This window comes from Nuphar pumila, chromosome 7, assembly GCF_984573655.1.
Source record: "Nuphar pumila chromosome 7, dmNupPumi1.hap1.1, whole genome shotgun sequence".
Lineage (NCBI taxonomy): Eukaryota > Viridiplantae > Streptophyta > Magnoliopsida > Nymphaeales > Nymphaeaceae > Nuphar > Nuphar pumila.
The window spans coordinates 129,421,545-129,449,373 of NC_143255.1; the positions used below are offsets into that span (position 1 = coordinate 129,421,545).

Sequence of the window (27,829 nt, forward strand, 5' to 3'; positions counted from 1 at the left end):
GGGTCTTTAAAGTCAAAACTAAGAGTGATGGGTCTCTTGAGAGATATAAGGCCCGCTTAGTTGCAAAAGGATATGGTCAAAAATATGGGATTGATTATGAGACTTTTGCCCCCGTTGCTCAGATGGTCACCGTCCGATGCCTTATAACCGTTGCTTCAATCAATAAATGGAACATCTATCAGATGGATGTTAAGAATGTTTTTTTAAATGGAGATCTAAACGAAGAAGTATATATGGATGTTCCTCCTGGAATGGAGTATCCTAAAGGAAAAGTGCTTCGTCTTCGGAAAGCACTCTATGGTTTGAAACAAGCTCCCAAGGCTTGGTACGATAGGTTTAACTCCGTTATGTTAGAAAATAATTTCTCATCCTGCTTTACTGATACTGCTTTATTTGTTAGAAAATCTAATGCAGGGATTGTTATTCTACTTCTTTATGTGGACGACATAATTATAACTGGGAGCGATTCTAAAGGGATTAAAAGCATAAAATTCATTTTAAAGGATAAGTTTGAAATGTCTGACTTAGGCTTCTTAACTTACTTTTTGGGTATTGAGGTAGCTTATTCTCATAGAGGATATTTTTTGTCTCAAACTAAGCTTGCATCTGAGATTATTAACAGGTTAGGTATTACAGATGATAAAACTTGTGAAACTCCTGCTATAGTAGGAGCTAAAATGAAGATTGATGATGGTGTTCCTCTCTCTGATCCTACTCCCTACAGGCAACTTGTAGGATCGTTGATGTATTTAAGTATCACCCGACCAGATATCTCTCATGCGGTGCATACAGCAAGTCAGTTTCAGCATGCACCAACTTCTGTTCACATGGGTGCTATCTTACGTGTCGTAAGATATCTAAAGCACACTATTAATAAGGGAGTTTTTCTGTCTTCTTCTTCTGAGTTAAGATTAATTGCTTATACTGACTCTGATTGGGGAGGTGACCCAAATAACCGTCACTCCACCACTGGTTTTTGTGTATTCTTAGGTGACTCATTAATCTCATGGAGATGTAAGAAGCAGCAAAAGGTGTCTCTATCATCAACTAAAGCGGAATATCGTGCCATGACAACTACTACCATGAAAATTGTTTGGATTCATCAGTTGTTGGAAGACATGGGGATCACTATTGAAGGGCCTACTAAGCTTTGCTGTGACAACAAAAGTGCGATTTATATTGCTAAGAATCACACTTTTCATGAGCGTACCAAGCACATAGAGATGGATTGTCACTACTTTCGGGAAGCATACCTTAAAGGAATCATTGACCTTCCATATGTCACGTCCGAATATTAATTGGCGAACTTCTTCACTAAAACCTTGTGTGCTCTGCGTTTCAACTTTCTTCTTAGCAAACTCTCGGTCATCCTGCCCTAGGTTTGAGGGGGGGTGTTAAATTATATACCTAAATCATTCAATGTAATATATATATTTTATATATATAAAGTAATACATATACATATATTAATATATATGTATATGTATCTACTTATTATAACAACAACAAACAACAACAACAACTACGCCTTCATCCCAAAACAATTGGGGTCAGCGATATGAACCAAAAAAGAAATTCATTTTGGGTCTTCCACGTGAATCCTTTTCCTCCAATCATTTCTATCCAACGCCATGTCCTCGGTGAGGTTCAAAGCATTCATATCCTTTCCTATCATCTCCATCCAAGTCTTCCTAGGCCTACCCCGACCTCTATTAACTAATATATTTTCCCATTTCTCCAACCTTCTAACTGGAGCATCATTAGGCCTTCGCCCAATATGTCCAAACCACCGTAAATGATTCTCTCGCATCTTATTTTCAATGGGTGCAACACCTACCTTCTTACGTATCTCTTCGTTCCGAATCTTATCTTTTATTGTATTTCCACACATCCATCTAAGCATCCGCATCTCAGCTACACTCATTTTTTGAATATGATGTCTCTTGGCAGCCCAACATTCCGTACCATATAGTAAAGCGGGTCTAATAGTCGTCCTATAAAACTTTCCCTTCAACCGCAATGGCATTCTACGATCGCACAGCACTCCAGTAGCACTTTTCCATTTCATCCACCCAACCTTTATCCTATGATTTACATCTCCATCAATTTCTCCATACTTTTGAATGATGGATCCCAAATATTTGAAATAATCATTCACCGGTATATCTTGCTCACCAAGCTTCACTACACTCCCATCACTACTTCGTTGCTTACTAAACCGACATTCCATATATTCAGTCTTACTCTTACTCAACTTAAAACCTCTAGCTTCCAATGTCTGTCTCCATAATTCTAACTTAGCATTAACCCCAGCTCTAGACTCATCAATCAAAACAATATCATCAGCAAACAACATACACCACGGTACATTTTCTTGAATTGATCTTGTAAGCTCATCCATCACTATCGCAAATAGGAAAGGGCTTAAAGCAGATCCTTGATGTAACCCAACCGTTATCGGAAAATTGGTTGTCACCCCTCCACAAGTGCGGACATTGGTTACTACTCCTTCATACATATCTTTAATTATACTAATGTACTTGAGAGAAACACCTTTCTTCATCATTGTCCACCAGAGAACGTCCCTAGGTACTCTATCGTATGCCTTCTCTAAATCAATAAAAACCATATGCAAATCTTTGTTCCTCTCTCTATATCTTTCAATAAGTTGTCTAAGAAGATGTATAGCTTCCATAGTTGATCTTCCAGGCATAAAACCAAATTGATTCTCCGATACCATGACAACCTTCCTCAACCTAGACTCAATCACCCTCTCCCAAAGTTTCATAGTATGACTCATGAGTTTTATACCACGATAGTTTGTGCAATCTTGTATATCACCCTTATTCTTATATAAAGGCACCAAAGTACTCTTCCTCCACTCATTAGGCATCTTATTTGTTCGCCAAATCAAGTTAAAAAGATTTGTCAACCATTCTAAACCTTTCTCTCCCAAGCATTTCCAAGCCTCGATAGGTATACCATCTGGGCCAACTGCCCTTCTTGATTTCATTTTCTTCAAAGCCTCTGCAATTTCTTTCTTTTGAATCTTGCGCATGAAGTCACGATTTATCTCATGAAAAGGAATTGAGAAGTCTCCAAGATCTTGAGCATGACTATCATTAAATAGCTTATCAAAATAATCTTTCCATCTCTCCTTAATCTCCTCATCTTTGACTAAAACCCTTTGCGTTTCATCTTTGATACATCTAACCATACCCAAATCCTTCGATTTCCTATCTCTCATCTTTGCAAGCCTATAAATATCCTTCTCGCCTTCTTTGGTATCCAACTTGTCATAAACCTTCTTATATACCTTAGCCCTCGCGTTTCGAACAACTTTTTTAGCTTCCTTCTTTGCTATCATATACTTCTCTAAATTCTCATTATCACGACTCTTACTTAGATTTCTATAACACTCTCTTTTAACCTTAATAGCTAATTTGACATCCTCGTTCCACCATGATGTATCCTTACCTAGTGGTGCACCGCCTTTAGACTCACCCAATACCTCCTTAGCTACTTTTCTCATACCACCCGCTATCTTATTCCACATTGATTCTGAATCCTCCTCGAGACACCAATCAACTTCCTTAACTACCTGCTCTACAAACATTCCTTGTTTAGCTCCTTTCAGTGCCCACCACTTAATTCTAGGATCTATCCTATGTCTATCCCTTTTGCGGCATTGTCTAATTCTAAGATCTAAAATTAAGACTCTATGTTGTGTAGCTACACTTTCTCCTGGTATAACCTTACAATCGATGCAACAACCCCTATCTCTCTTTCTAAGTAGGAAAAAATCTATCTGACTCGTATTAACCCCACTTTTAAAAGTTACTAGGTGAGACTCCCTCTTCCTAAACCAAGTGTTTGCTAAGATCATATCATAGGACAAACAAAAATCTAAAATCCTTTCTCCACTTTCATTTCTTTCTCCTATACCATAGCCTCCATGGATATTCTCAAATCCATCCCTACTAATGCCTACATGTCCATTAAGGTCACCGCCGATGAAAAGCTTTTCTCCATAAGATGTCTCTTGTACTACTCCATCTAAATCTTCCCAAAATTGATGCTTAATGGAATCATCTAAACCTACTTGAGGTGCATAAACACTAATAATATTAATAATATCCGTACCTAATACTAATTTAATAAGTAAAATTCTATCACCCTTCCTACGGACCTCAACTACATTATCTATAAACTGACGACTCATAACAATCCCTACTCCATTCCTATTCCTATTTATTCCTGTATACCAAATCTTATATCCCCAAGGTTCTATCACTTTAGCTTTCTCACCTACCCATTTGGTCTCTTGAAGACATAAAATATCAATCTTTCTCCTACACATAACATCTACTAACTCTACCAACTTACCAGTTAAAGACCCTATGTTCCAAGTGGCTAACCTAATTTTATGGTCTTGGACTAACTTCTTTACCCCCACCCGTCCAACAAAGTGAGGGAACCCTTGCCTATTTGACACCACACCCGGGCGCCGGTGTGACGCGTCGCTTCTGGGCGACGACCTAGCAATCCTTGCACATTTATCACTGCCTCCGGGCCTAGAGAGTACATCGCGTCGCTCAGTAGGGAACGCCCCAACGAAATTCTCATATTGGTTCATTTTCATAGGATATGACAAAGTTTTTATGCTGGCTGTCACAGGCCTACCGCAACCCTCCTCCTTTATCCGGGCTTGGGACCGGCAGTGTATAACTACACAGGCGGAGTTATGTATCTACTTATTATATATATAAAATATATATTTCTGTTTTTGTTTAGCCGTAGGGGTAGAATAGTCTTTTCCTTCATTTTACGCACATTCAATTTATGAATGTGATTGTAATTTATTTTCGTTTTTCTTTTTCTTTTATTTTTTTGTTTTTGTTTTACTTTATGTAAAGTACCTTGGGGGGCCCACTAACATAGACGTTGGGCCCTCTCCAACGGTCACATTTGTGACCGTTGGAGGGGCTCCAACGTCTATGAGTGGAGCCCCTCCAAGGCCCCTCATGTGTTCTTATAAATAGGGGGTTCACCCCTTTGTATTCTTCATGGCTTTGAGTCAAAGCCCAAGTTCTCAATAAATCGATTCCATTGTTTTTATGCCTTTGTGCATTTGTGAGTTATTTGTGAGTTGTGCCTTTGTGCACAAGTGTTCTTAAGTGTTCTTATTGTGCATTCGTGGTGGGTTTATTATCAAGAATATTAAGGTCTTGATCCTAGTATCTTGGTGGAGATACTTTTACAAAGAGATGCCCTCACTTATTCAAATTCCGGGCGAAGTCCATGAAGGAATTGAAAAAAGTGCTCATTTTCAATTTGTTCCCTTCTTAGTTCAATGTCTTGTGGAGCAACCCATTTGGGCTCAAGAAGGGCAAGCTCATCCCAAAGAGGGGTTAGAGAGCTAAAATAGTCCCGGACACTCATATCCATTTGTTTGGTGGAACGAATTTTTTCTTGACAAAAGAATTGCCGAGCAAGATCCTTTTGGGTATACATACCCTTAAGGAAAAACCAAGCCTCATTGGCTCTTCTAAACTTGGCAATATTGGCACAATTTTTAAGATCTACATTGTTCATAAACCATGCCAAAATTTTGGCATGGTTACTTTCCCAATCCTCGATTTTGGATTGATGTTCATTAATGGCTTTGATGCGCTCATCGACATCTAAAGCCTTTTCAACTTCATTTTCAATTTTGGTAAGAACAAGAGAGGGTTCAGGAGTAGTCCCTATAACAAAACCCCAAAGTTTCTTACCTCTTAGATGATTTTCCATAGCGGAGGCCCACATGAGATAGTTGGACCCATTTAGCTTGAAAGAGAGCTCCACTTTAGAGTCGCGTTCCATCGGCACCAAATATACTTCCTTCCTTCAAAACATTGAGATGCATGCTTTCCAAGATGACAAAAGAAAAGCCCAATCACCAACCGAGCTCTGATACCATGTAATGAAAAGAGGCAGAAGCACCAATAGAGCAAAAAGTCACTCCTTAAGGGTGACTACAAGAGCCAAGAACACAAACACCAAATGTGCACACACAAAACTCACAAATATATAAAATGACTTAAAGTCATAAGTTGGATTTATTGAAGAAAGGAAGAGAAGGGTGTAAAAACCCATACATTTACAAGGGGGAACCTCCTCTTTATATAGAGGAGGGAAGCACTAAAGAGGACCCATAAAGGGGGCTCCCTTCTAGTCGTTGGGAGCCCCAACGGTCATAAATATGACTGTTGGGGCCCCAACGGTCATAAATATGACTGTTGGGGCCCCAACGACTAGATGGGTGGGGCCCCTTTATGATTCCAAAAAGCAAAAAGACATAAATAAAAAAGAAAAAGAAAAAGGGGAAAAAGAGAAAAAGGTAAAAAAGAAAAAGGTACATTTGGAATTACCAAAATACCCCTATCGGGTTTTTGGTTAATACAAAACAGGAAAAAACTATATAATTATGTATATATACATATATACTTATATATATATATATACTAATGTATATATATATATAAGTATATGTATATATATATATATATTTATATATACATAATTTAACAGTTAGGACAACTTCTACCCAAATTTTTTTTGGAACATGATTTGCTATTAATAAAGCCCTAGTTGTTTCCATCATGTGTCTATATTTACGTTCAGTCAGTCCATTTTGTTATGGTGTGTATGGACAAAACCTTTGATTCGTAATGCCATGTAAACTAAGATAGTTTTTGAATTCTTTGGACATAAATTCTCTCCCTGAAATTGTGCGAAAAATGGATATATCATTTTGAAATTTGTTTTTAACCATGTCATGAAATGTTTGAAAGCATGAAAAGACTTCCGATTTATGTTTAAGGAAGTAAATCCAAGTATGCTTAGAAAAATCATCAACAAAAATGACAATATGCAAATCCACCTTTCGAAACAATTGGTACAGGACCCCAAACATCTGAATGTATTAATTCAAGTGGTCTGAAATAAACAAAGGTTCTATCACGAAAAGGTATTCTTTTAATTTTGCCAAGAATACAATCTTTACAAGTAAAATTTTCAGAATTACAAAATTTTCCAAGACTAGGAAAGTGTTGCATTTTGGCTTGGATGACTAAGTCTTTTGTGTCACAAATCCAACTCTATTTTCTGAATATTATAACAGAAAGCATTCTTAGACAATTCCAAAAAATCCATGTAATAGATGTTAAAATATGTATCTCAATCTTGTAATCCGATACATATTTTATATATATAAAATATAAAAGGTACTACATATACATATATTATATATTTGTATATGTATATACTTTATATATATATAAAATATGTATTTCCTCATTATTAGCAGTAGGGGTGGTTTAGGTATTTCTTATATTTTTGTGCATATTCACATTATGAATATGCATGTAATTTTTACACTTTTATTCCTTTTGTTTTTTACTTTTTCCTTTCTTTTTCTTTTTGACTTTTTGACCAACCTTGGGGGCCAACCATATAGACGTTGGGCCCTTCCAACGGTCACAATTGTGACCGTTAGAGGGGCTCCAACGTCTACATGTTGGCCCCTCTAAGGCCTCTTGATGTGTATAAATAGGGGCTCTCCCCTTTGTAAAAGTTATGGCTTTTGGGTCAAAGCCCAAGCTCCTAATAAAGTTTGATTATTTATTTTTATGCTTTTTGTGCATTTGTGAGAGTATGAATTTGTGCTTTTATGCACAAGTGTTGTAAGTGTTTTTATTGTGCATGTGTGCCATTCTTTATCAAGAATATTGAAGTCTTGATCATAGTATCTTGTTGAAGATACTTTCACATGGTATCATAGCTTCGTTTGAAGGAGGATCGTGCGTTTCTTCATTTTTGAGTGCTTCGAAAAACATGCCTTCTAGCTATTGAAATTTGGAGTGGATCATCTTCTTCGAGCAATATTTTAGAAGCCTCCTTTGTCAAGAAAGACTTGAAAAGCCCTTGAGGTACGTATTGTTTTTCATTATCTCTCCTCTCTAATGGATGAAAAAGACTCCCATTTTTCTCTTGGCTTCAAACTCAATGGGTCCAACTATTATGTTTGGGCCGGAAACATGGAAGCTCATATCAAAGGAAAATGGCTTTGGGGCTATGTTTATGGCTCGATTCCAGAACCGAAACCCAAGATAACCTTGCTAGAGAAATGAGAGATAAAAATTCTTGAAGGTGATAAAAGAACCAAGGCCCTTGAAGAGTATACGAAAAAACATGAAGAATGGGAAATGAGGAATTTTAAAATCCTCCCTTGGATTTTTTCATTCGTAGAAACGAGAATTAATGCAAATATCATCAAGTTCAAGAAGGCTTCTCAAGCATGGGAATATCTTGAGAAGATGCACACCTCTAGGGACTTATCCCATAAGTACTATCTCCAAAAAAGGGCGCTAACGCTTCAACAAGGGGAGATGACCATAAGAGAGTACTTTGCCGAGCTCTCTTCTTTTTGGGACGAGCTTTCTATGCTCGAACCTAAGTGGAGTGGAGAAGCCATAGAGCTTCGCCATAAACAATTGGAAGAAGATAGATTTTTCAATTTTTTGAATGGGCTTAGGCCCGAATTTGAACAAATCCGGTCTTCTCTTTTATCCGCCTTCGCTTCCCCCTCTCTTAAAGATGTAATTACTAAACTTAATGGGAAAGAGACTTGGATGGGTATAAGCAGGAACAACCCTAGTGTTCTAGCTACCCCTTCCAACAATAAAGAAAATGGTGTTAATGCTGTCTCAAGACCGGGAGCAACTTAAGGACCTACAAGCCTCCTCACTTCAAGAATCAAAACTCAAGTGGTCAAGGAGCAAAGAGGGACTATAGCAAGCTTACATGTCTCTTTTGTAAAGAATCATGGCACATTAAACCTATTTGCCCAAAATAGAAGAAATTACTTGCAATGGCTATGACATCTCAATCGGAGGAACGACCATCATCATCAATGGGTCTCTTTCTCTTCAAAAAATCGTAGAAGCTTTACAACCTCTTCTCAAGGGAGGCATTTTTGGAGCCGCTATGTCTACATCCTCGCCTCCCGGCAAGACATCTTGGCTTTTAGATTTCGGCGCATCTTTTCATATGACCCCAAGTGTTTGTTCTCTTTCCGAATTTTCTAAAACTCTCTTCCATCTTTTGTCTTAACGGTGGATTGAACACCTCTTGAAATTAAAGGAATATGAAATTTTGAAAAACAAGATTTTTTTATTCCAAAAATTCGTCTTATACCAAAACTAAATTTAAACTTACTTTCGGTCTCTCAACTTTCGGATCATGGTTGCAATATAAAATTCTCTTCTGATAAATGTTGGATTCAGGATCGCCAGTCCGGGAGATTGATTGGGGAAGGCTCTAGGAGAGGGGACCTCTACTACGTTGATTTTCTTCAAGTTTCCAAGAATCAATTTTGTAATGTTGTTCAAAACAAAGATATTCATGTATGACATAAGAGACCGGGACATCCCAACATTGTTAAAATCTCTTATTTGCCTTTTATTAAACATCTTTGTAAAGAAGATTTTGTATGTAATGAATGTATTCTTGGGAAGATGAAATGTCTACCTTTTTCTCAAAGATCCATGTTTTCAACAAAACTCTTTGAAATTGTTCATTCCGATGTATGGGGTCCCACTCCTGTGATATCTAAAGGAGGATTCTCATATTATTTAATTTTCGTGGATGATTACATTAGGTTTTGTTGGATATGCTTTCTCAAGCATAAACATGAAGTTTTTTTAACATTTAAAATGTTCCATATGATGATTTTAAATCAATTCATTGGAAGTTTAAAAATTCTTAGATTTGACTCTGGAGGTGAATAGCTTTCAAATGAATTCAAGAGTTATTTTGAAAGTTATGGTATTCTCTATAACAAATCTTGTCCGAAAACCCTACAACAGAATGGGTTAGCCAAACGAAAGCATAGGCATATTATTGAAACAACTAGAACCTTCATTTTCATCATAATTTGGATGTACACCGCAGAGAACATAATAGGAAGACTGATTTTCTAGAATGGGCATAGGAAGGAGATTTATCACATGAGTGTCTGTATGAAAAGCTTCTGTCCAAAGACTAATAGGCACGTTAGAACCGTGCATCATGCTCATTGCACTTTCCACAATGTGTCTGTGTTTGCGTTCAACAATTCCATTTTGTTGTGGAGTGTACGAGCAAGAAAGTCTACGATGTATCCCATTATCTTGGAGAAAATCTAAAAATTCTTTTGAGGAATACTCACCACCTCCATCACATTGGAGAATTTGAATATTTTGAGAGAATTGGGTTTTAACGTAGGCATGAAAATGACGAAAAATAAGACAAACCTCTGATTTGTGTTTCATGAAGAATATCTAGGTAAAGCGAGAAAAACTGTTAATAAAGGATACATAATATTTACTTCCAGAAGAGGAAACATTGGGGCTAGGCCCCAAACATCAGAACATATTATTTCAAAAGGCATGGAGGCTCTTTTATTTATTTGATGAAAAGGAAGTACATGACTTTTGCAGTCCTGATAACTGAAACACATTTTATTCTTCAACGAGGGTGAAACAAACTCTGGAAGAAAACCATTGGACATTAGTTTTTCAATAAAAACTTGACTACAATGACCAAGATGGGAATGCCAAAGTTCTGGCTTATTACATTGGGATATACTCAAAACACTTCTAGAGGCGTGATCAGACTTGGGGGGCTTCAGAACAGTGGAGGGTGGATCTTCATTGAAGATATACATGTTTTCACGTCACTCCCTTTAGCGAACATCTTCTTCGTTTGAAGATCCTTGACAAAGACAGAAGTAGGAGTGAATTCAACAGATGAATTGATAGAATCAATAAGCTTAGAAACAGAGACAATGTTTTTCTTTATATTTGGTGCATGAACAACATTAGATAAAGGAATGGATGAGGATTTAGACAAAGGGATGAGGACGTTGCCTACGTTTGAAATAGGGTGGTGAGTCCCATCTCCAGTTACAATATTAGATTTACCAAAATAGGGGATTAAAGTAGAGAACTTACCTGCATTGCCAATGACATGAGCTGCTGCCCCAGAATCAACATACCATATTCCATCATCATTCTGTTTCAGGTTCAGGTTAGCCATAGCAGACAAAAGAAGATCCTTAGCATCACCACTAACCCGAAAGGTACCCGCAGATCCTGATGTAACAACATTTCTATTGTTTTGTATCCAATTGCGGTTTTGAAGATTTTGGGGATTGAACCAACAATTGGCTTTAATGTGGCCACATTTGTTACACTGATAGCAAATGGGAACACTCTTGCTGTTCTGACTTCCTGCAAATAAATTAGATGATTCACTGGGAGTGGGGAGCAATCCTCGTCCTCCTTGCCCACCCCTCCTTTAACGTGGCCTCATATTGTAACATCTTGGCTCACAAATCTTCAAAGCTAGGGAGCTCAGGTAGACATAACAAAGGGGTCACAAACACATGATATTCTTGTCCCAATGCATTCAATGTTTGTTAATAGTGATAGTCCTATTTTTGAGTAATTGGAATTCACGCTTAAGGTACATGATTCTGGCTTCTGAAATCTGTGAGTATGTATGAACCAATCTTTTCCACAACTCCTTGGCAGAGCAATTATCAAAAATGGCAATAAGAACTTCCTGGGATAAGGTGAAGGTTTATATATGCAACTAGAGCTTTGCCATATTTCATCCAGGAAACAAATTCAGGGTTTCAAGTGAGTTTGGTCGAGATAACTTCACCTGCATCTTTAATTTTCTGCACAACAAATCCTGACAGGGTTTGGATCCATCAAGTGTCCAAAGAGGTTCTGACTTTTAATAAAGGGTATTATCTATCTTTTCCAAGTCAAGAAGTTATTGTTATTGAGTTTCTCTGAAATGAGTTGACCCAAAAAGCTAGAAGAAAGAGCAGATTGGGAGAAAGAAGGGTCCATGACCGGATTGAGAACAAGTTTTTTTTTTTGATCAGGCAAACTGCAGGCTGACGATGTTAGCAGAATCCAAACATTCAAAACTGAAGGCTGACGATGTTGTCAACAGAATCCAAATACTCAAATAATATGTTGACGTGATGTAAACCAAGAAGCATATGCTGAAATGTATGTGAAACGTAATCCAGGAAAGATACCCACAACAAAATACGGAGATTAGATCATTAGAGTCTAAGGAATCAACCAAAATATGTTTATTTTCTTATTTTAAGGACAACCAAGAAGGAAAAATAACATGAATGAAAGAAATCTAAAATAGGGTCATATCACGATTTAACAACAACCCATAAAAATAATGAATTTAACAGCAGGAAACAATCTAACAATAACCCAGAAGAATGGTGAATGTAACATCAGAAATCAAGAAATAACAACGAGATTGGGAAACACAAAAGAAAAAAGGGGCGTTAAGAGAGGAGATGACGCCTTTAGGCTCTCTGCTCTGATACCATGATAGAACTGCCCTTTGGCTGGCATGTTTTGTTGTTGAGGAAATCGAGAAAGGTATGGGAAGGGAGGAAGAAGATAACTCGTGCTTTCTGGGAATCAACAACCTCTTTTTTTACAATCAATAGGCTGTGGTAAACCTTGATTATATTAAATAGGGTTACAACATCTTTACAAGGACAAAAATGCCCTGTATAGGAAAAACAAATTACAACATTATAAACACGATATGGATATGGATCCAATAAGGGATCCATATCCATTCATATTCTAATATCGGACACGCTGCAGCGAGTAGGGCATGTCGTCGGGTAGGGACACAACTACAGAGAAAGAGGGGGGCGTGCATGGGGGCTGGGCGTGTCTCAGGGTAGACGATACGACCAAGGGGAAAACTGACAGTGAGAGAGGGTTGGACATCTCACCTGGCAGGCATAAAAACAAGGCGAATGGCAAAGGCCCGATTGGAAGGGAGAAATACGTTCTCGATTGGCCGATGATGAGCATGAATGAATGTACAGGTGAGGGAGCAAAGTCTTTCTCTTAGGGAGTAATCACACAAACTAGAACGGAATTTAGAAGTTGAAATCAATGCTCATTAAAAGATACCTAAGCTAAGCACCTCTATAAATAGATTTACAAAAGGACTAAAAGGTAAAAATACACACAGTCCCACTCTGAATGGGATTCTACGGGGGGGGGGGGGGGCATCCCACCAGAGTCCCAACTTGGGTAGGACTCCAGGCTGGGGTGGACTTTGATAATTAGCGTAGAGTCCTCATTGGTGTGGGATAATCCGGGGGGCTCCTTTGAGGTGGATCCGGTACTGGGGCAGATCAGACATGGAGCCGAAAAAGGGGTCCGTAACAACATTCCCCACATTTCTTGCATTTTACACACCTCACATTAAGGGGCATAGGAGTGAGAGCATCCCACAACTGTTGAAACTTCACATAGAAGGTCTGAATTGACTCTTATTATCTCAAACTCTTGAGCTCTTGGGTCAATTGATATTTGCGTGCCTAATTTAATTGTTCATATACTTGCTTTAGATATTCCCAACATTTCCTTCCTTCCTCAAACTTTATTATATTTAAAGCAATATTTTGCTCTATGGAGTTCAATAACCAAGGCTTCACTTTAGCATTATCTTTGTCCCATTCGGCAAATGTGACATAGTGTTTTGTGCAAACTGTGTATGCTGTATACAACCACAGCAAAACAAGAGTAGATATACTGTATACAACCAAATTCCAACCAAGAACAACTTAAACAAACAGCTGCACCAAGAATTCCAAGAAAAATCCTCAATATTAGGCTATCGGTACCTAATCCAAGCCGAAATTATCGCCCAACTAACACCAATATTGTGAAAATTGCATTCAAAAGCCCACAAACTGTGTATGCCACACCAACAGAATCAAGAACTCAGCAATACACAGAAAAAGTTAGGTCAATGATAAGGAACCAGTAAAAAATAGGTACCGCCTGTGCAGTAGCAATAGAAATCTTACTAAAAATCACGAAACATACCAAATCTCATCATAAAACCAGTTTCAAATGATTTCTGAGGTAAAAGCGACCTTAACGAAAGCAATCTTAATCCTTCACAGTAAACCGATAGAATCAAATTCATTGATTCTATCAAATATGGTCCCCAAATTATATGAAACTCAGAAAATCTTGCAAAAATCACAGAAAATTGACGATTTACTCAAATCACATGCTGTTTGTTTTGTAAGCCTTCTAATATCACCAACTAATAAATCCCCAAATCAAACCCAATAAATCCTGACCTTCAATCTGGACGTCCCCTTGATGATGACATCAGCCATGCACAAAAAAACGATGCAGCAGACCTTAGCTTCCTCCTCTCCAACTGCAACAACACAGCAGCAGCAGCATGTCTCTTCTCTTATCTTCTCTTGAGATATATCTCAGATACCATATCAGATGCAAGGGAAAACTCAACAGGAGAGATGATCAACGGAGAGGAAAACTCGTTGCTTCATTTCTTTACAAAAAGAAGATTACAAGCATATATTGGGACGACCCCTCTATTGTTACACTAAAAGACAAAAGTTGTTGACTTTCACCTAACTAGAGAAAGAGTACAAGAATGCCCCTATAAATAATGGTATATACACAATAAGAGGGTAGCACAAAAGAAATGGTAAAATACATATTATATCTTAACAAGATCCTGAAGAAATTTCATTCTTATCATCCTGAATGCCTTCTATATATTCATCTCTTTGTTGATACAGGCAGAGAGTGCACTGGATCAAATGGATTGGATAGAAAAGATAACTGGAGTAATTGCTTCATTGCTGAGTTTCCAGTCACCTGAGTTAGTAAGTGTTCTTTGATGTTCTTATGCAACTAAGTCCTTTTTTCAATTTTTTCTAAAAGTGCATTTTTTGCTGTTGCTTCAGAGGCTTCCTTCTAGTCCATTGGGCAGTGGTCATCACCGTGCTGCTAGTGAAAGTAGTTCACTTGGAAGCTCTTCTGATGTTGATCATGCAACAATAGAGGAGCGTACTTTGGAAAGAAACTTGTTAAAAGGAAATCATGAACGTTCCGTTAGAAGCATACAACAACACAGGTCCAGTGTAAAACATGAAAAGCCAATTGAGGTGCTAAGAAGAGTCGATGGCAATGATAGATGTGCAGATTGTGGTGCTCCAGAGCCAGATTGGGCATCCTTGAACCTTGGGATACTCCTTTGTATTGAATGCTCTGGCGTCCACCGTAATCTTGGTGTACATATATCAAAGGTACTTTGACAGCTGTAACTGAAGTTGGTTGTTTGAACTATGTATTTGCGCAATGTAACTTTGTTTTTGCTCGAGTTGGATTTCTTCTCCATTTCCACTTGGATAAATAAGTAGCAAATAACTTCAGTTTTTTTGTTTTTTTGATATGATTTGTTCGATATACACGTATGTGCATCTCTTGCCTATTTTGTTCCTTACAACAGTATTTTTTTTGGTTTACTGGTGGGGTATCACACATTTATTTTTTTTATGAATCAAACTAAAGCAAAATTGATTTTGACAGGAATCACTATTGACATCAGGTACATTTGCACTCGTGTATTAGCTGGTTGTTATGCCTCAGATCTTTTCTTTGAGAATAATTCACGAGCCACTCATTTCTGGAGTGGCTAGTTTTTTGCTATATGCTTTTTTAGACTGCAAGAAACTTTGGATATTATCATGAAACATAGATAAAGATGGAGGTCCATGTATAATACACTAGAACATAGCTTTCAGGGGTTTGGGTATTATAGGAATTAAAGCACATTAACCCATAAATGCCAGTTAACCCATAAATGCCAATTAAACTTATAATTAGCAAGAAATGGAAATAAAGATATATTCTACACTCAATGCTAATTTAAATATAATATTGGCCACATTATTCCTGAAATTCACTTTTCATTTATTAAAAACCGCAGAAAATTCTCAGATATTACACATCTTGCGACAGTTCTACGGATTATCAGATATATCAGGGGAAAGATGAATTTTGCCTTATTCTTTTCTTCATTTGTGGTGCTTGAGTTAAGGGCTTAATGTGATACATATTTTGGAAGTCACTTGAGATCATCACTCTATTACATGATTTTGCTATTTCTAGGAGAATCCTTGATATCCTAAAGAAGAAAGAAGCAACAAAGGGTTGCTCTCTCTCTGCTGCAGAGGTTGAGTATAGGGCTATGGCCCAAGTTATTGCTGAGATTATGTGGTTGAGGTGGTTGCTTGAAGATATGGAGGTCAAGGTTGTTGGAAGAACTCCACCATACTCTGGCAATCAAAATGCACTTCAGATATCCAAGATTCTAAAGTTTCATGAAAGAACTAAGCATATTAAGATTGATTGTCACTTCACACGAAGAACATATCAAGGAGGAGTCATCTCTCTGGTGTACATTGGGACGATCATCAAATTGCAAATTGCTTTGCCAAGAGTTTGCCTTTGAAGGCTTTTCAGCTATATCACTGGGACTCGGCAAATCGGGTGTCGCACCGGTGTCGACGCGACGTGGATGCTCGTGCGGGTGCAGTACCCGGTGCGGTTAACCCGACCCTGGGTGCGGTCAATGCACCCAGGGTCATTTGTATCCAATTTTTAGATTTAATTTTTTTTTCGTCCGATGAAATATGTTGCGGAGTGGTTTGCCCTAATCCTCCCTTCCTCTCCTCCCGACCTCTCCTCCTGAATCCGACACCGATCGACCTCCGCCGTCGTCGACCGCTCTGCCGAACCTCTCTTCCTCTGGCACACTCTCTCCTCTCCGACTCCCTCTGCTCTCCTCCTCTCCTCTTCGACCCCTCCCCTGTACAAAGAGGGCGTAGGGAGGGGGCTCGGCCCCTCCCCTGCCAACAGAGAGTTCAGGGAGGGGGCTCGGCCCCTCCCCTGCACAAAGAGGGAGGACAGGGAGGGAGGGGGCTCGGCCCCTCCCCTGCCAACAGGGAGCGCAGAGAGGGGGCTCGACCCTCCTCTGCACAAAGAGGGCGTAGGGAGGGGGCTCGACCCCTCCCCTGCACAAAGAGGGAGGACAGGAAGGGGGCTCGGTCCCTCCCCTGCACACAGAGAGCGCAGGAGAGGCCTCGGCCCCTCTCCTGCCAACAGAGAGTGCACTCCCCTGCCAACAGGGAGCGCAGGGAGGGGGCTCGACCCCTCCCTTGTGAAAAAGGTGCAAAGGATCCGACCCGAGCCATGTACCCATGTAACCCTTTTTATTAATCGGGTCTGGATCCACCAGACCCAGACTCGGATCCATACCTCTGTAATGTAAATATAAATGCACAGTTTAGGTCACGATTTCAATATTGAAAAAATCGTGACAGTCGCAACCCCCTCTTGTATCCTTTTCTTCGTCTCTCTCTCTCTCTCTCTCTCGTTTTCTCAATACAGGTACCAAGGTGGAATTCTAACATGGTATCAAAGCCGAGATCTGTCTAAGGGCCGGAAAAAGTTTCCGTCAGGTGCGACAATCAGAGTTTTGAGGCTTTTCGCTTCTCCCCTTATCTACTCTTCTTCATTTCTCTTCTTCTTCCCTCATTCTTCTTTTTCCTGAATTATTTTGTGCACCCACATCTCAAGTGGGCTTGTTTCTCTTTTGGATCTGACATTCACGTGAATCTTGTTCACGTGAACCCAAACCGTGAAAAGGAGTGGCTGTGTTTCACGTGAATCACTGAAATCGATCGAAATAAATTTTGTTTAAGTTAGATTTGTTGGTCTTATGTTTTCTGATATGCGTGATTCCTGGAATTTGATCCGTGTTGGGCTGTGAACAGTGTCATCGTAGTTTGAATTAGATTGATGCATCATAGTCTATATTCTTTTGTTTTTGACACGGTTCATATTGACATTATAAATTCCAATCTGCATTTTTCTTTTCTGAATCAAATAAGTCTATTTGCTTTTGTTTCCATTGTTCTTTGTTGAAGAGTTATAAAGTGTTACATATGTCATTTGCTTTTAGTTAAAATGCATGTTACCATTGGCCAGCATGCTAAAAAATAACTTGTGTAAGTCTGTACGTTTTGATAAGCAGCTTGCTCAGATTAAACCCTAGCATTCATTAAAAGACACGTGAAACACCAGACCAATCACGATCCCTATTTCATTTTATTGATATTGCCTGCTTGACATTCCTTTATTGCTATTGTCTGTTCGATCTTCCTCTGTCCAACCTTCTCCTTGCACCTATTATTGCACATTCAAATATATGTTTACTGTATAGTTCCCTTCCTGATTCTTACTTCTGCTACTTGCCTGAAAATATATTTAACGTGGGAAGGTTTATTTTATCATGTCAATCTCAGTTTTCTGGAGTGCTTAAGAAAAGGTTCAGTCCCTTTATTCTGTGAATCTGACAAAAAAAAAGGGCTGAGCATTTCATGAAAACTCTTACACTTCGTATAACTCTTGTTGATTTTACTCTCTATAGATCCTTATTCCTCTCAATCAAATCTTTCTTCAAGTTTTCTTAATCAACTCGTTTCTGAAAAGTTGAATACCTCAAACTTCTTGATTTGGAAAAGACAAATTATTCCTTTTATAAGGAGCCAAGGTCTCTTAAGTCACCTGGATGGAACCACTCTAGTCCCACCAGAATTTGTTCTGAGAGAAGAGAAAGATGATCAAGGGGCGAGTTCGATCGTATATGTCAAAAATGTGGAATTTCTCAATTGGGAAAGAAAAGATCAATCAGTTGTTGCATACATCACCTCAACTCTGTCTCAAGAGGTTCTTGTTGCCATTTCTGACAATTGTACAACACTACAACTCTTGGAACGACTGGTTCAAACATATTCGCAGGTGTCTCAAGCAAGGATGGTTTTTCTAAAAAGAGAATTTCAGTTGCTAAGAAAAGACTCCATGACCATCATGGAATTTTTAAACAAGATAAAGATCATCACAGATCTGCTTGCCGTTATAGGATGTGCCGTAAGTGACAATGACATGGTGCAACAAACTCTGAGTGGGTTGGGATCTGACTACAATATGATAATCACTTCACTATTGTGCCTTCCTGTTCTCTCTACCTTTGATGAGCTACAAGCCAAATTGATCCAGTACGAAATGACTCTGAAAGGATTCTCTGAAAAATCTCACATTCACAAATTCTCAAGAAGTTTTTGCCACATGAGTGACTTATGGTAGAGGACGAGGACGAGGACGAGGAGGACAAGGGCGAAGTGGACACGGAGGGCGTGGTCTGCTTCCCACTCCAAATATGTTAGCTCATGTGCAGGGATCAAGATCCATCCCTACTTGCTTTCTTTGTAACAAAAAAGGGCATATCAAGGCGAATTGTTGGCATAATCCAGAGAATAAATGAAAGGGTCCGCAAACAGAAGCCAAAAGGAAGTTCTCAAATACCAGAGACAGCGGAGAGATTAAATATCTGCTGATATCTGCCTTGTCAGAATTGAAATTGAAGCAGAGTCATGAAGGCACTTGGTTTGTCGACTCAGGAACAACGACTCATGTGACAGGTGATGTAGGTAAGATTTCTAACCCTATTCCTTATTTTGGAAAAAGTAAGATTGTCACTTGTGATGGATCCCATCATCTTGTTTCTCATGTTGGAAAAACTGTCATTCCCATGTCATATTCCACTCTTACCCTTTTTGACGTTCTTCATGCTCCTGACATTAAGAAAAATATTGTCTATGTCTCCAAACTTATTGATGATAATAATGCTTCAGTTGAATTCACTCCCTTCTCTGTGCAGGTCAAGGACCTACACATGAGGGAAACATTCGCTAAAGGAAAGAGACGAGGCAGTATGTATGTCTTTGAAGAAGCTCCATGTCATGTTGTTTGCCCTGTTCATCTGAATTCGAAGCCTTCATTAGAGTCGTGTTCATCCTCTTCTGCTAATGTTTTTAGTATTTCTGAATGTAATAAGCCATTCTTATGGCATAGTCGATTAGCACATTGTGGGAGTCATTTTATTGAGAAACTTGTATCTAATAATCTCATTCCAAAAGAAAGTCTCAATGGGGATGAAAGCAGTCACAAGTGTTTCAGTTGTCTTTCATGCAAGAGTCATGTATTGCCTTTTCATTCCATTAATAAGAGAGCTTCAAAACCTTTTGAGATAATCTGTTCTGATGTATGGGGACCCGCCCCTATTGCCTCTGGATCTGAGCAGATACTATCTAATCTTTGTTGATAACTATTCTCGATACACTTGGATATATTTCATAAAAAATAAGTCGGAAGTCTTCTCTTTGTTTCAAAATTTTCTTTCCTTTGTCAAAAACCAATTTTCTGATTCCATTCAATTTTTTCAATGTAATGGAGGTGGGGAATTCTCATCCCGTGATTTTATTTCTTTTCTTCAAAATAATGGAATAGGAAGAAGGGTGTCTTGTCCTCACACCCCTTAACAAAATGAGATTGCTGAACGAAAACATAGGCATATCGTTGAAAGTGCCATGAGTATGCTTCATGACAACAATCTTCCCATCAACCTATGGACATAAGCTTTCCATTCTGTCGTGCATGTGATAAATAGACTGCCTATGGTTATTCTAGAAAATAAGTCTCTTTATAACTGTCTTTTTGGAGCTCATCCTAGTTATCATGATCTGCGTGTTTTTGGATGTGTCTGCTATGTGCATATTGATCAGTTCCTGAGAAACAAGTTTCAGGACAAGGCCAAGAAGTGTAGATTTGTGGGATATGCAGATGACTACAAAGGATATAAGTGTTATGTTCCCACCTACAAACGCATCAGAATCTCAAGAAATGTTGTCTTTGATGAACAAAATTTTGATCACGGAACCGACGCAACGAATATGTCAACTGAAGTTTTCTATCTTTGGTTGAGCTCAGAACTTTTTGCTGGCTCTAATGAAGCATGTTCCTCAGATTGCGTGCATCAAGAAGAAGAGACGTTTGAGAATGCTGGGACGTCGGGATCACAGAATGCAGAGGAAGTACCGGGCAAATACAAAGGCATTGTCTATTTTAGACAGACAACATCACGCCATTCAGATCATGTCTCAGTCGCCAATCCTACTCCTTCTCATACTCTTCAGGTTAGAAAATTGAACCGCATATGACATCCTATTGACAGGTGGGTTAGCTATAACAACTTCTCCTTAGATCTTCAACTGTTTTTAACTGCCATCAATAAGGAAGATGAGCCCATCATGTATTATCAGGCAGCCACTTCTACGAAATGGGTAGAAGCTATGAATGATGAAATGCAAGCCTTACATGAATGTGGAACCTGGGAAGTTGTTCTCAGACCACCTGACAAAAATGTTGTCGGATGCAAATGGGGTATACAACATAAAGTATAAGCCAGATGAAACCATTGAACGATATAAGGCAAGGCTTGCGGCAAAAGGATTCACTCAAGAAGCAGGGCAAGACTATGATGAGACCTTTAGTCCGGTTGTAAGAATGGGAACAATTCAAATTATTATTTCCCTGACTGTTGAACATGGATGGAAGTTGAGTCAGCTTGATGTTAAAAATGCATTCTTGCATGGAGATTTGAAGGAGGAAGTATACATGGAGCAACCCCACCCCCTGGATATCAAGAACAAAATTGTAAAACCCATGTGTGCAGGTTAAAAAGAGCTATCTACGGTCTAAAGCAAGCATCTCGCTCTTGGTTTGATAGCTTCTCGCTAGAGATTCAGAAACATGGGATTTCTCGTTCCATGCTGAACCACTCATTATTTATTTTTAAAAGTCAGCCTGTGACCATTCTATTATTAATTTATGTTGATGATATTATCATCACAGGAAACTCTGCGGGCCACATCCAAGAAGTCAAAGACTTACTAGGTCAGAGGTTCAAAATGAAAGATCTTGGAGTTCTACGTTATTTCCTTGGTGTAGAAGTTGGTTTATATATATATATATATATATATATATTTTGCCGCACCCCCACACCCAAGTTTTTTTAAAGTGCCGCACCCCCGCACCCGCACCCATGTGACATAGCTTTTCAGACATTCCTTCTCAAGCTTGGAGTGATTGTGTTAACATCATCTAAAGTTTGAAGGGGAGTGATGAGGAATGTACTGTATAATAAGTGTTTTACATTTTGAGTACTACCCCTCTGTGTATATATCATTATTCTTGGGGGTATTATTGTAAAGTAGCCATAAGAGAAAATTCAAAGATTTTTGTCTTGTAATGATGCTAGGGAGTGCTACCCTTCTGTGTATATATCATTATTCTTGGCGGTATTTTTGTAAAGAAGCCATAGGAGCAAAGTCAAACATTTTTGTCTTGTAGTGAGGCTAGGGCGATCGACTCCCTTAAGTGTGTTGTTTCTTCTTTTCATCTAATGAAGCTTCTATTCTTCTTCTCATTCTCTTAGTCTCTTTGCTTCTTTGCTATTCTCTTGATTGTGCCATGTATTTCTGGATTTGTACAGAAACAAGTCAGATTCTACTTTGCAATTGCCAATGCTTTGCCAAGAGTTTGCCTTTTAAGGCTTTTCAGACATTCCTTCTCAAGCTTGGAGTGATTGTGTTAACATCATCTCAAGTTTGAAGGGGAGTGATGAAGAATGTAATGTATAATAAATGTTTTACATTTTGAGTACTACCCCTCTATGTGTATATATCATTATTCTTGGGGGTATTATTGTAAAGTAGCCATAAGAGAAAATTCAAAGATTTTTGTCTTGTAATGATGCTAGGGAGTGCTACCCTTCTGTGTATATATCATTATTCTTGGCGGTATTTTGTAAAGAAGCCATAGGAGCAAAGTCAAACATTTTTGTCTTGTAGTGAGGCTAGGGTGATCGACTCCCTTAAGTGTTGTTTCTTCTTTTCATCTAATGAAGCTTCTATTCTTCTTCTCATTCTCTTAGTCTCTTTGCTTCTTTGCTATTCTCTTGATTGTGCCATGTATTTCTGGATTTGTACAGAAATAAGTTAGATTCTGCTTTGCAATTGCCTATTCTTTTGAGAAGTTTCACTCAGAAACGTTTGATTTTTACTCTCAATGCTAAATTCCCTTTGTTAAGAAAAGTAATGCATTTATGGTCTTGTTGCATGTTTGCCTACATATGAAACAAAGTGAGACTCAGGAACACCTATCTTGAAAGAGATTAATGGGTTTGAAATTTTGCAACCTTTGTTAAGTTCAGAAAGAGAACCTTGTTAGCATAAATAATACAACTTAGTCACTTGGAGCATCTATAATGTAATGAGTTTCTTGCAGATGTTGTGGTTGGTGTTTCATGACAAATTATAGTTTTATCTAGTTTTCTTACATTCTGGATTCCAACCTCTTACTGGGTTAACACGTCTAGTAACCCTCATCTCTTGATTAGGTGCTTCTGCAGAATATCTTGTACAGTTCAGTTTTTTGTTAATCATGATCTTTCTTACACTTTTTCATGTACAGGTGAGGTCTTTGACACTTGATGTGAAGGTATGGGAACCTTCTGTAATTAATTTATTCCAGTCACTTGGTAATGCATTCACAAACTCAATCTGGGAGGATCAGTTGCATTGCATAAATAAGTCAACTTCTGATGGCGTCCATACCAGGTAGACATATGAGAACATCTAAATGTATTCCTTTCTGATTGTCAACTTGGAATGAACAAACAAATTTTTTCCATTTTTTTCAGTTCCAGTAAATCTGAGAAAAAACATCGTTCAATTCTTGTGAGCAAACCTACTCCTGGTGATCCAATTTCAACAAAGGAGAAATATATTCATGCAAAGGTAACTGATAATCTGATCTTCTAACCATAAAGTTTTGAGTGAACCAGTAGAATTTGGACATGTAGTTTTTGTAAGTTACATCGAAAACTGCATGAAAGGATACCTGGGCATACATACACCATTTGGGTTATGTGTGGGTTGTGAATAAGTCTGGCTATAGTGTCTTAATATTAATGGTTAAGACTGCATTATGCAATCGCTGTGCTCTGAGTTTGAAATGTTTGTTTTAATTGTCCTTTACCTAATGGGAGCTGTTTTCTATGATTGTTCCATTACTATGTTTGCTCATAGCTAAGTTTTAGACAATAGAGGTCCTGTCTTGGAGATTGGAGTAACATTCCAGAAACTTCATTGAACTTTGTGGTCAGTGTGTAATGCACTTCAAACCGATCATTTAAATTGTGGCTTCTAAAAATATTCTAAATGTTCCCACTGATACACAAAAACCAAACTGCTGTGATAGAACGTGAACTAGGAATTTTGTCATGTTTGCACCGGAAGGCTGTATGTAGATAATTGTGTTTTCGTGCTTCCTGTCCAGATCTTTGAGATCATGGTTTTCTCAGATGTGTGTTCACTATGTCACATTTAAACAACTATAGATATGGGGATATGGCTATTTTGATGAAGCTATCTGCTACAAATAGTTATAAAGGGGTACGGTACAAGATTAGAAAATGAAGTGTCCCTGTGTGATGGTCTGGTGGATATCTTATTGTCATGTGTTCTTTTATTACTCTGCAACATCAATAGTATTCTCTTTCACAGAATAATACTTCATGATTCGTGATAATAAGCATTTTATATTTCAGTATACCGAAAAACTTTTTGTTCGAAATCAGAGCTCGAACCAGAATCTCCTTTCGGTAACTCAACAGATGTGGGACAGTGTTCGTGCAAATGAAAAACAAGCTGTATATCGCCTCATTGTAGTTTCAAATGCCAATGTAAATGCCATACGGGGACATGCATCAATTAGCCCATGTCTTACCCTATCAAGAGTTATGCTTTTGCATGAGAAACAAAACTCCGCTTATTCTCATGATACTGGATGCATAGAATTGGACACTGCTCACAAGACGTCACCAAAAGTGGGATCCCCTGCAAGGTCGACACATCGGGGAACCTCATGTTCTCAATCTGATTGGAAATCAGCCACAAGCAATTTTAGTTCCATGAGCACAAATGATGACAACGGTGAGGTAGATGAAGGTCTTGAGGGATGCTCTCTCCTTCACTTGGCATGCCAGACTGCAGATGTTGGCATGATAGAGCTTCTCCTCCAGTATGGTGCTAACATAAATGCTACTGATTCTAAAGGCCAGACACCTCTCCACCATGGCATTCTGAGAGGCAATAATGTAGTTGCCAAGTTGCTGGTTTCTAGGTACTGTATATATTTTTTTCCTGTTTCTCTGTTGCTTTTTTTAATAGATTTTATATAGCAGGTTAATCTTTCTCATTTTATGCAATAATGCTACAGAGGAGCAAATACTTTGGCTGTTGATGTAAACGGAAGGACCCCTCTTCAAGCCTGCACGGAAGCAGGAACCCTTAACGTTTAAGAGCTTTTCAGTCTTATATCACAAGCAAACAGATAACTTGGGGGAGTTAAAAGTTGCATATAATTACGGTGCTACATTGGTAGATGCCCTCACCAGGTAGGCACTTTGCTCTTTTCTGTAAGAGCAGTTGCTCGAGGTTAATGATTGAGAGAGGGGGGGAGAGATGTTTTTGCGCGCTCTTCCACTATCTATCCATATGATGATCCTGGCAAGTTTAGCTCCAGTGAAAGTCATCCAGCCTATGGTGGAGGTACTGTGATGAAGTATGTGACCATGCCCCAAGGTTCAGTTGCTTTGGCTTGTATTCTCGGGCATGCGCTGCTTTCCTTTTGTGCCATACCTTGTCTTGGGGTTGCTCTTGCCTGATTTTGGTTTCATAAATATTTGTAGCGCAGCGGCTTAGATCAATGTTGTGCATATTATGATTGTAAACTCAACCACTGTCGAACTCATCCTCGCCGGGAGAGTGATTATGTTGTCTTATTTATATTCCCTTTTAATATGTAAATTAACAGTCTGTTTTGTTGTTTCATGATCAGAAAATCAGCAAAAAAATTAGAACTTGTGGTTCTGTACATTTCCAGATAGCACACGCATTCATATAAAAAATTGCAGGTTCCATCCCAATATCAGTAGCACAAGTATAATTTACTTGCCAAATTTGTTGGCAAGGTAAAACCTCTTGCTTTTACTTTGGTTGGAAATTGTTAGCTTTGCAGTCCAATATGCGGAAAACCGGTCCCCTGCAACCTCCATAGGAAGCAACCCTGTAGAAAAGAAATGCAATGAACCGCCTCCAACTTGTAATCACTAAATCTCAATCTCTTTAAAAACAGGATAAATGGAAAAAAAAACTTGACACAAGTCACTTGAGATTTTTTTTTTAAAAAGTCCATCTGGGGTTAGCCTGACCCCCACCAGTTATTATTCAACGTACCACTGGGGTTTGAACCTGCAACATCCCTCCACAAGGTGACATGCATTGACAGCCCTACCAACCACGCGGAGCCCCCCATGGTAAGTAACTTGAGAAATTGAAGTGCACATGATATATAAATTGAAGGACTACGTCTCAACTACATTGTACAACTGTTTATGCTTGGTATGGTCAAGACCCACAAGATCAGGACAGATTACTAAGCCTAATACTGTGCCTAGGTTCACTCAGCCTTTGGGTTAATCATTCCTTATCTGAGAGATGGTAAACTGTCTGAAGATTCAGATTGGTTTGTTTATCTCAATATAAACTAGATTGCAAGGTCAAATCTGCCTGGTTAAGAGCATAGTAACAAATATAGGTGATATTTTGAACTATCATGATATTTTCAAAACCTGACATAATTTAAAAAAAATGCTATTAGAGCTGGTAAACGAGAAGTTCTTGGGTTGTTTTGGTTCAGCTCATTAACAGTAAACCGTAGCTCAAGCTCCACTCATGAGCATGTCATGAGCTGAGCCGAGCTGGAGCTTGTTATGAGTTGGCTGGATTAAAAAAATAAATTTTAAATAGTTTTAAAGTTTGATAATATATAAAATACATGTATAATACATATAATATATGCACAATACATATATAATATATAACATATATACATATATAATATGCAAAACGAGCTGAGCTGAGCCAAGCTTGCCATGTTCGTGCTCAACTCGTTTACCTAAATGAGCTGGCTCGGCTTGCTGAGCTCAATTTCTGAGCCAAGCCAAGCCTGTCAGGAGCCGAGCCTAACCACAAGCTGTTTGTCTTGTCTCCCAGCCCTAAACGTGATGTACACTGCATTATCAACAAGATGCTAGAATTTTTAATGTTTTCTCATTCTATTTTTATATATTTTTTAGAAGTTAGAATATTGATATTTTCTGAAGAAAAACAAAATTTTCTAAAATATTATAAGATTAGTCCTTGCCAAGAAATTCCGGAAACCGTGATTTGCGACTATGGTTAAGAGCTCATGTTGAGCTCCTTACCAACACGAGTCAGAAGAAAAAAGAACATGAATGGGCAGGTAAAAAAAAAGTTAAAATCTCTGTGCACATGTAAAAGAACATCCTTGTGCACACACGCACGTGCATAAGTGAGCGGGCTGACCTTGTTGAAGCTCGATTCATCAAGCTTGATGAGTCGTAGAAAGGAGCTCGTTTCACAAATGCAATGAGCTCACCACTTGAGTCGGACCGAGCCCAGTTGCGAGTGGCTAGGTTTATTATTTAACAACTCTGCATCCCTATGGACCCAAAATTCAGTTATGGGAGTTTGTTCCGTAGGTGGGTTGAGCTCTTAAAGACCCAACCCAACAAAAAGCCATTCTCTTGCACGGACCCAACAAAAAGCCATTCTCTTGCACGGGTTTTCTCGAAGCCTGCGCATGAATGCCTTTTTCGCCCTTTAAGATGATCACGTGCGATTCTCTCTCTCTCTCTCTCTCTCTCTCTATATATATATATATATATATATATATATATATATATATATATATATATATTCGCCAAACATTATTGCAAATGGGTGATTTTCTTTTTGAGGAAATTGAAAATGGGTGATTATAGAAAATGGAAAAACAAGGTGTGGAAGAGCACAAAG

The 27,829-nt window shown here is 38.5% G+C and overlaps 1 protein-coding gene across 2 annotated transcripts in view; it reads left to right on the forward strand.

Annotated features, from left to right (window-relative positions):
* The window catches only part of LOC149833501 (ADP-ribosylation factor GTPase-activating protein AGD3-like), a 100,715-nt gene extending 74,891 nt beyond the window's left edge, over nt 1-25,824 (forward strand). For both annotated transcript variants that reach the window (XM_090015163.1, XM_090015162.1), the window contains 6 exons: nt 14,717-14,803; nt 14,885-15,226; nt 23,358-23,503; nt 23,587-23,683; nt 24,496-25,070; nt 25,167-25,824. In XM_090015163.1, the coding sequence (XP_089871289.1) occupies nt 14,717-14,803; nt 14,885-15,226; nt 23,358-23,503; nt 23,587-23,683; nt 24,496-25,070; nt 25,167-25,248 (1,329 nt within the window). In that variant the 3' untranslated portion in view covers nt 25,249-25,824. The remainder of the gene's footprint in view (nt 1-14,716; nt 14,804-14,884; nt 15,227-23,357; nt 23,504-23,586; nt 23,684-24,495; nt 25,071-25,166) is intronic.
* The last annotated feature ends 2,005 nt before the right edge of the window (nt 25,825-27,829 follow it).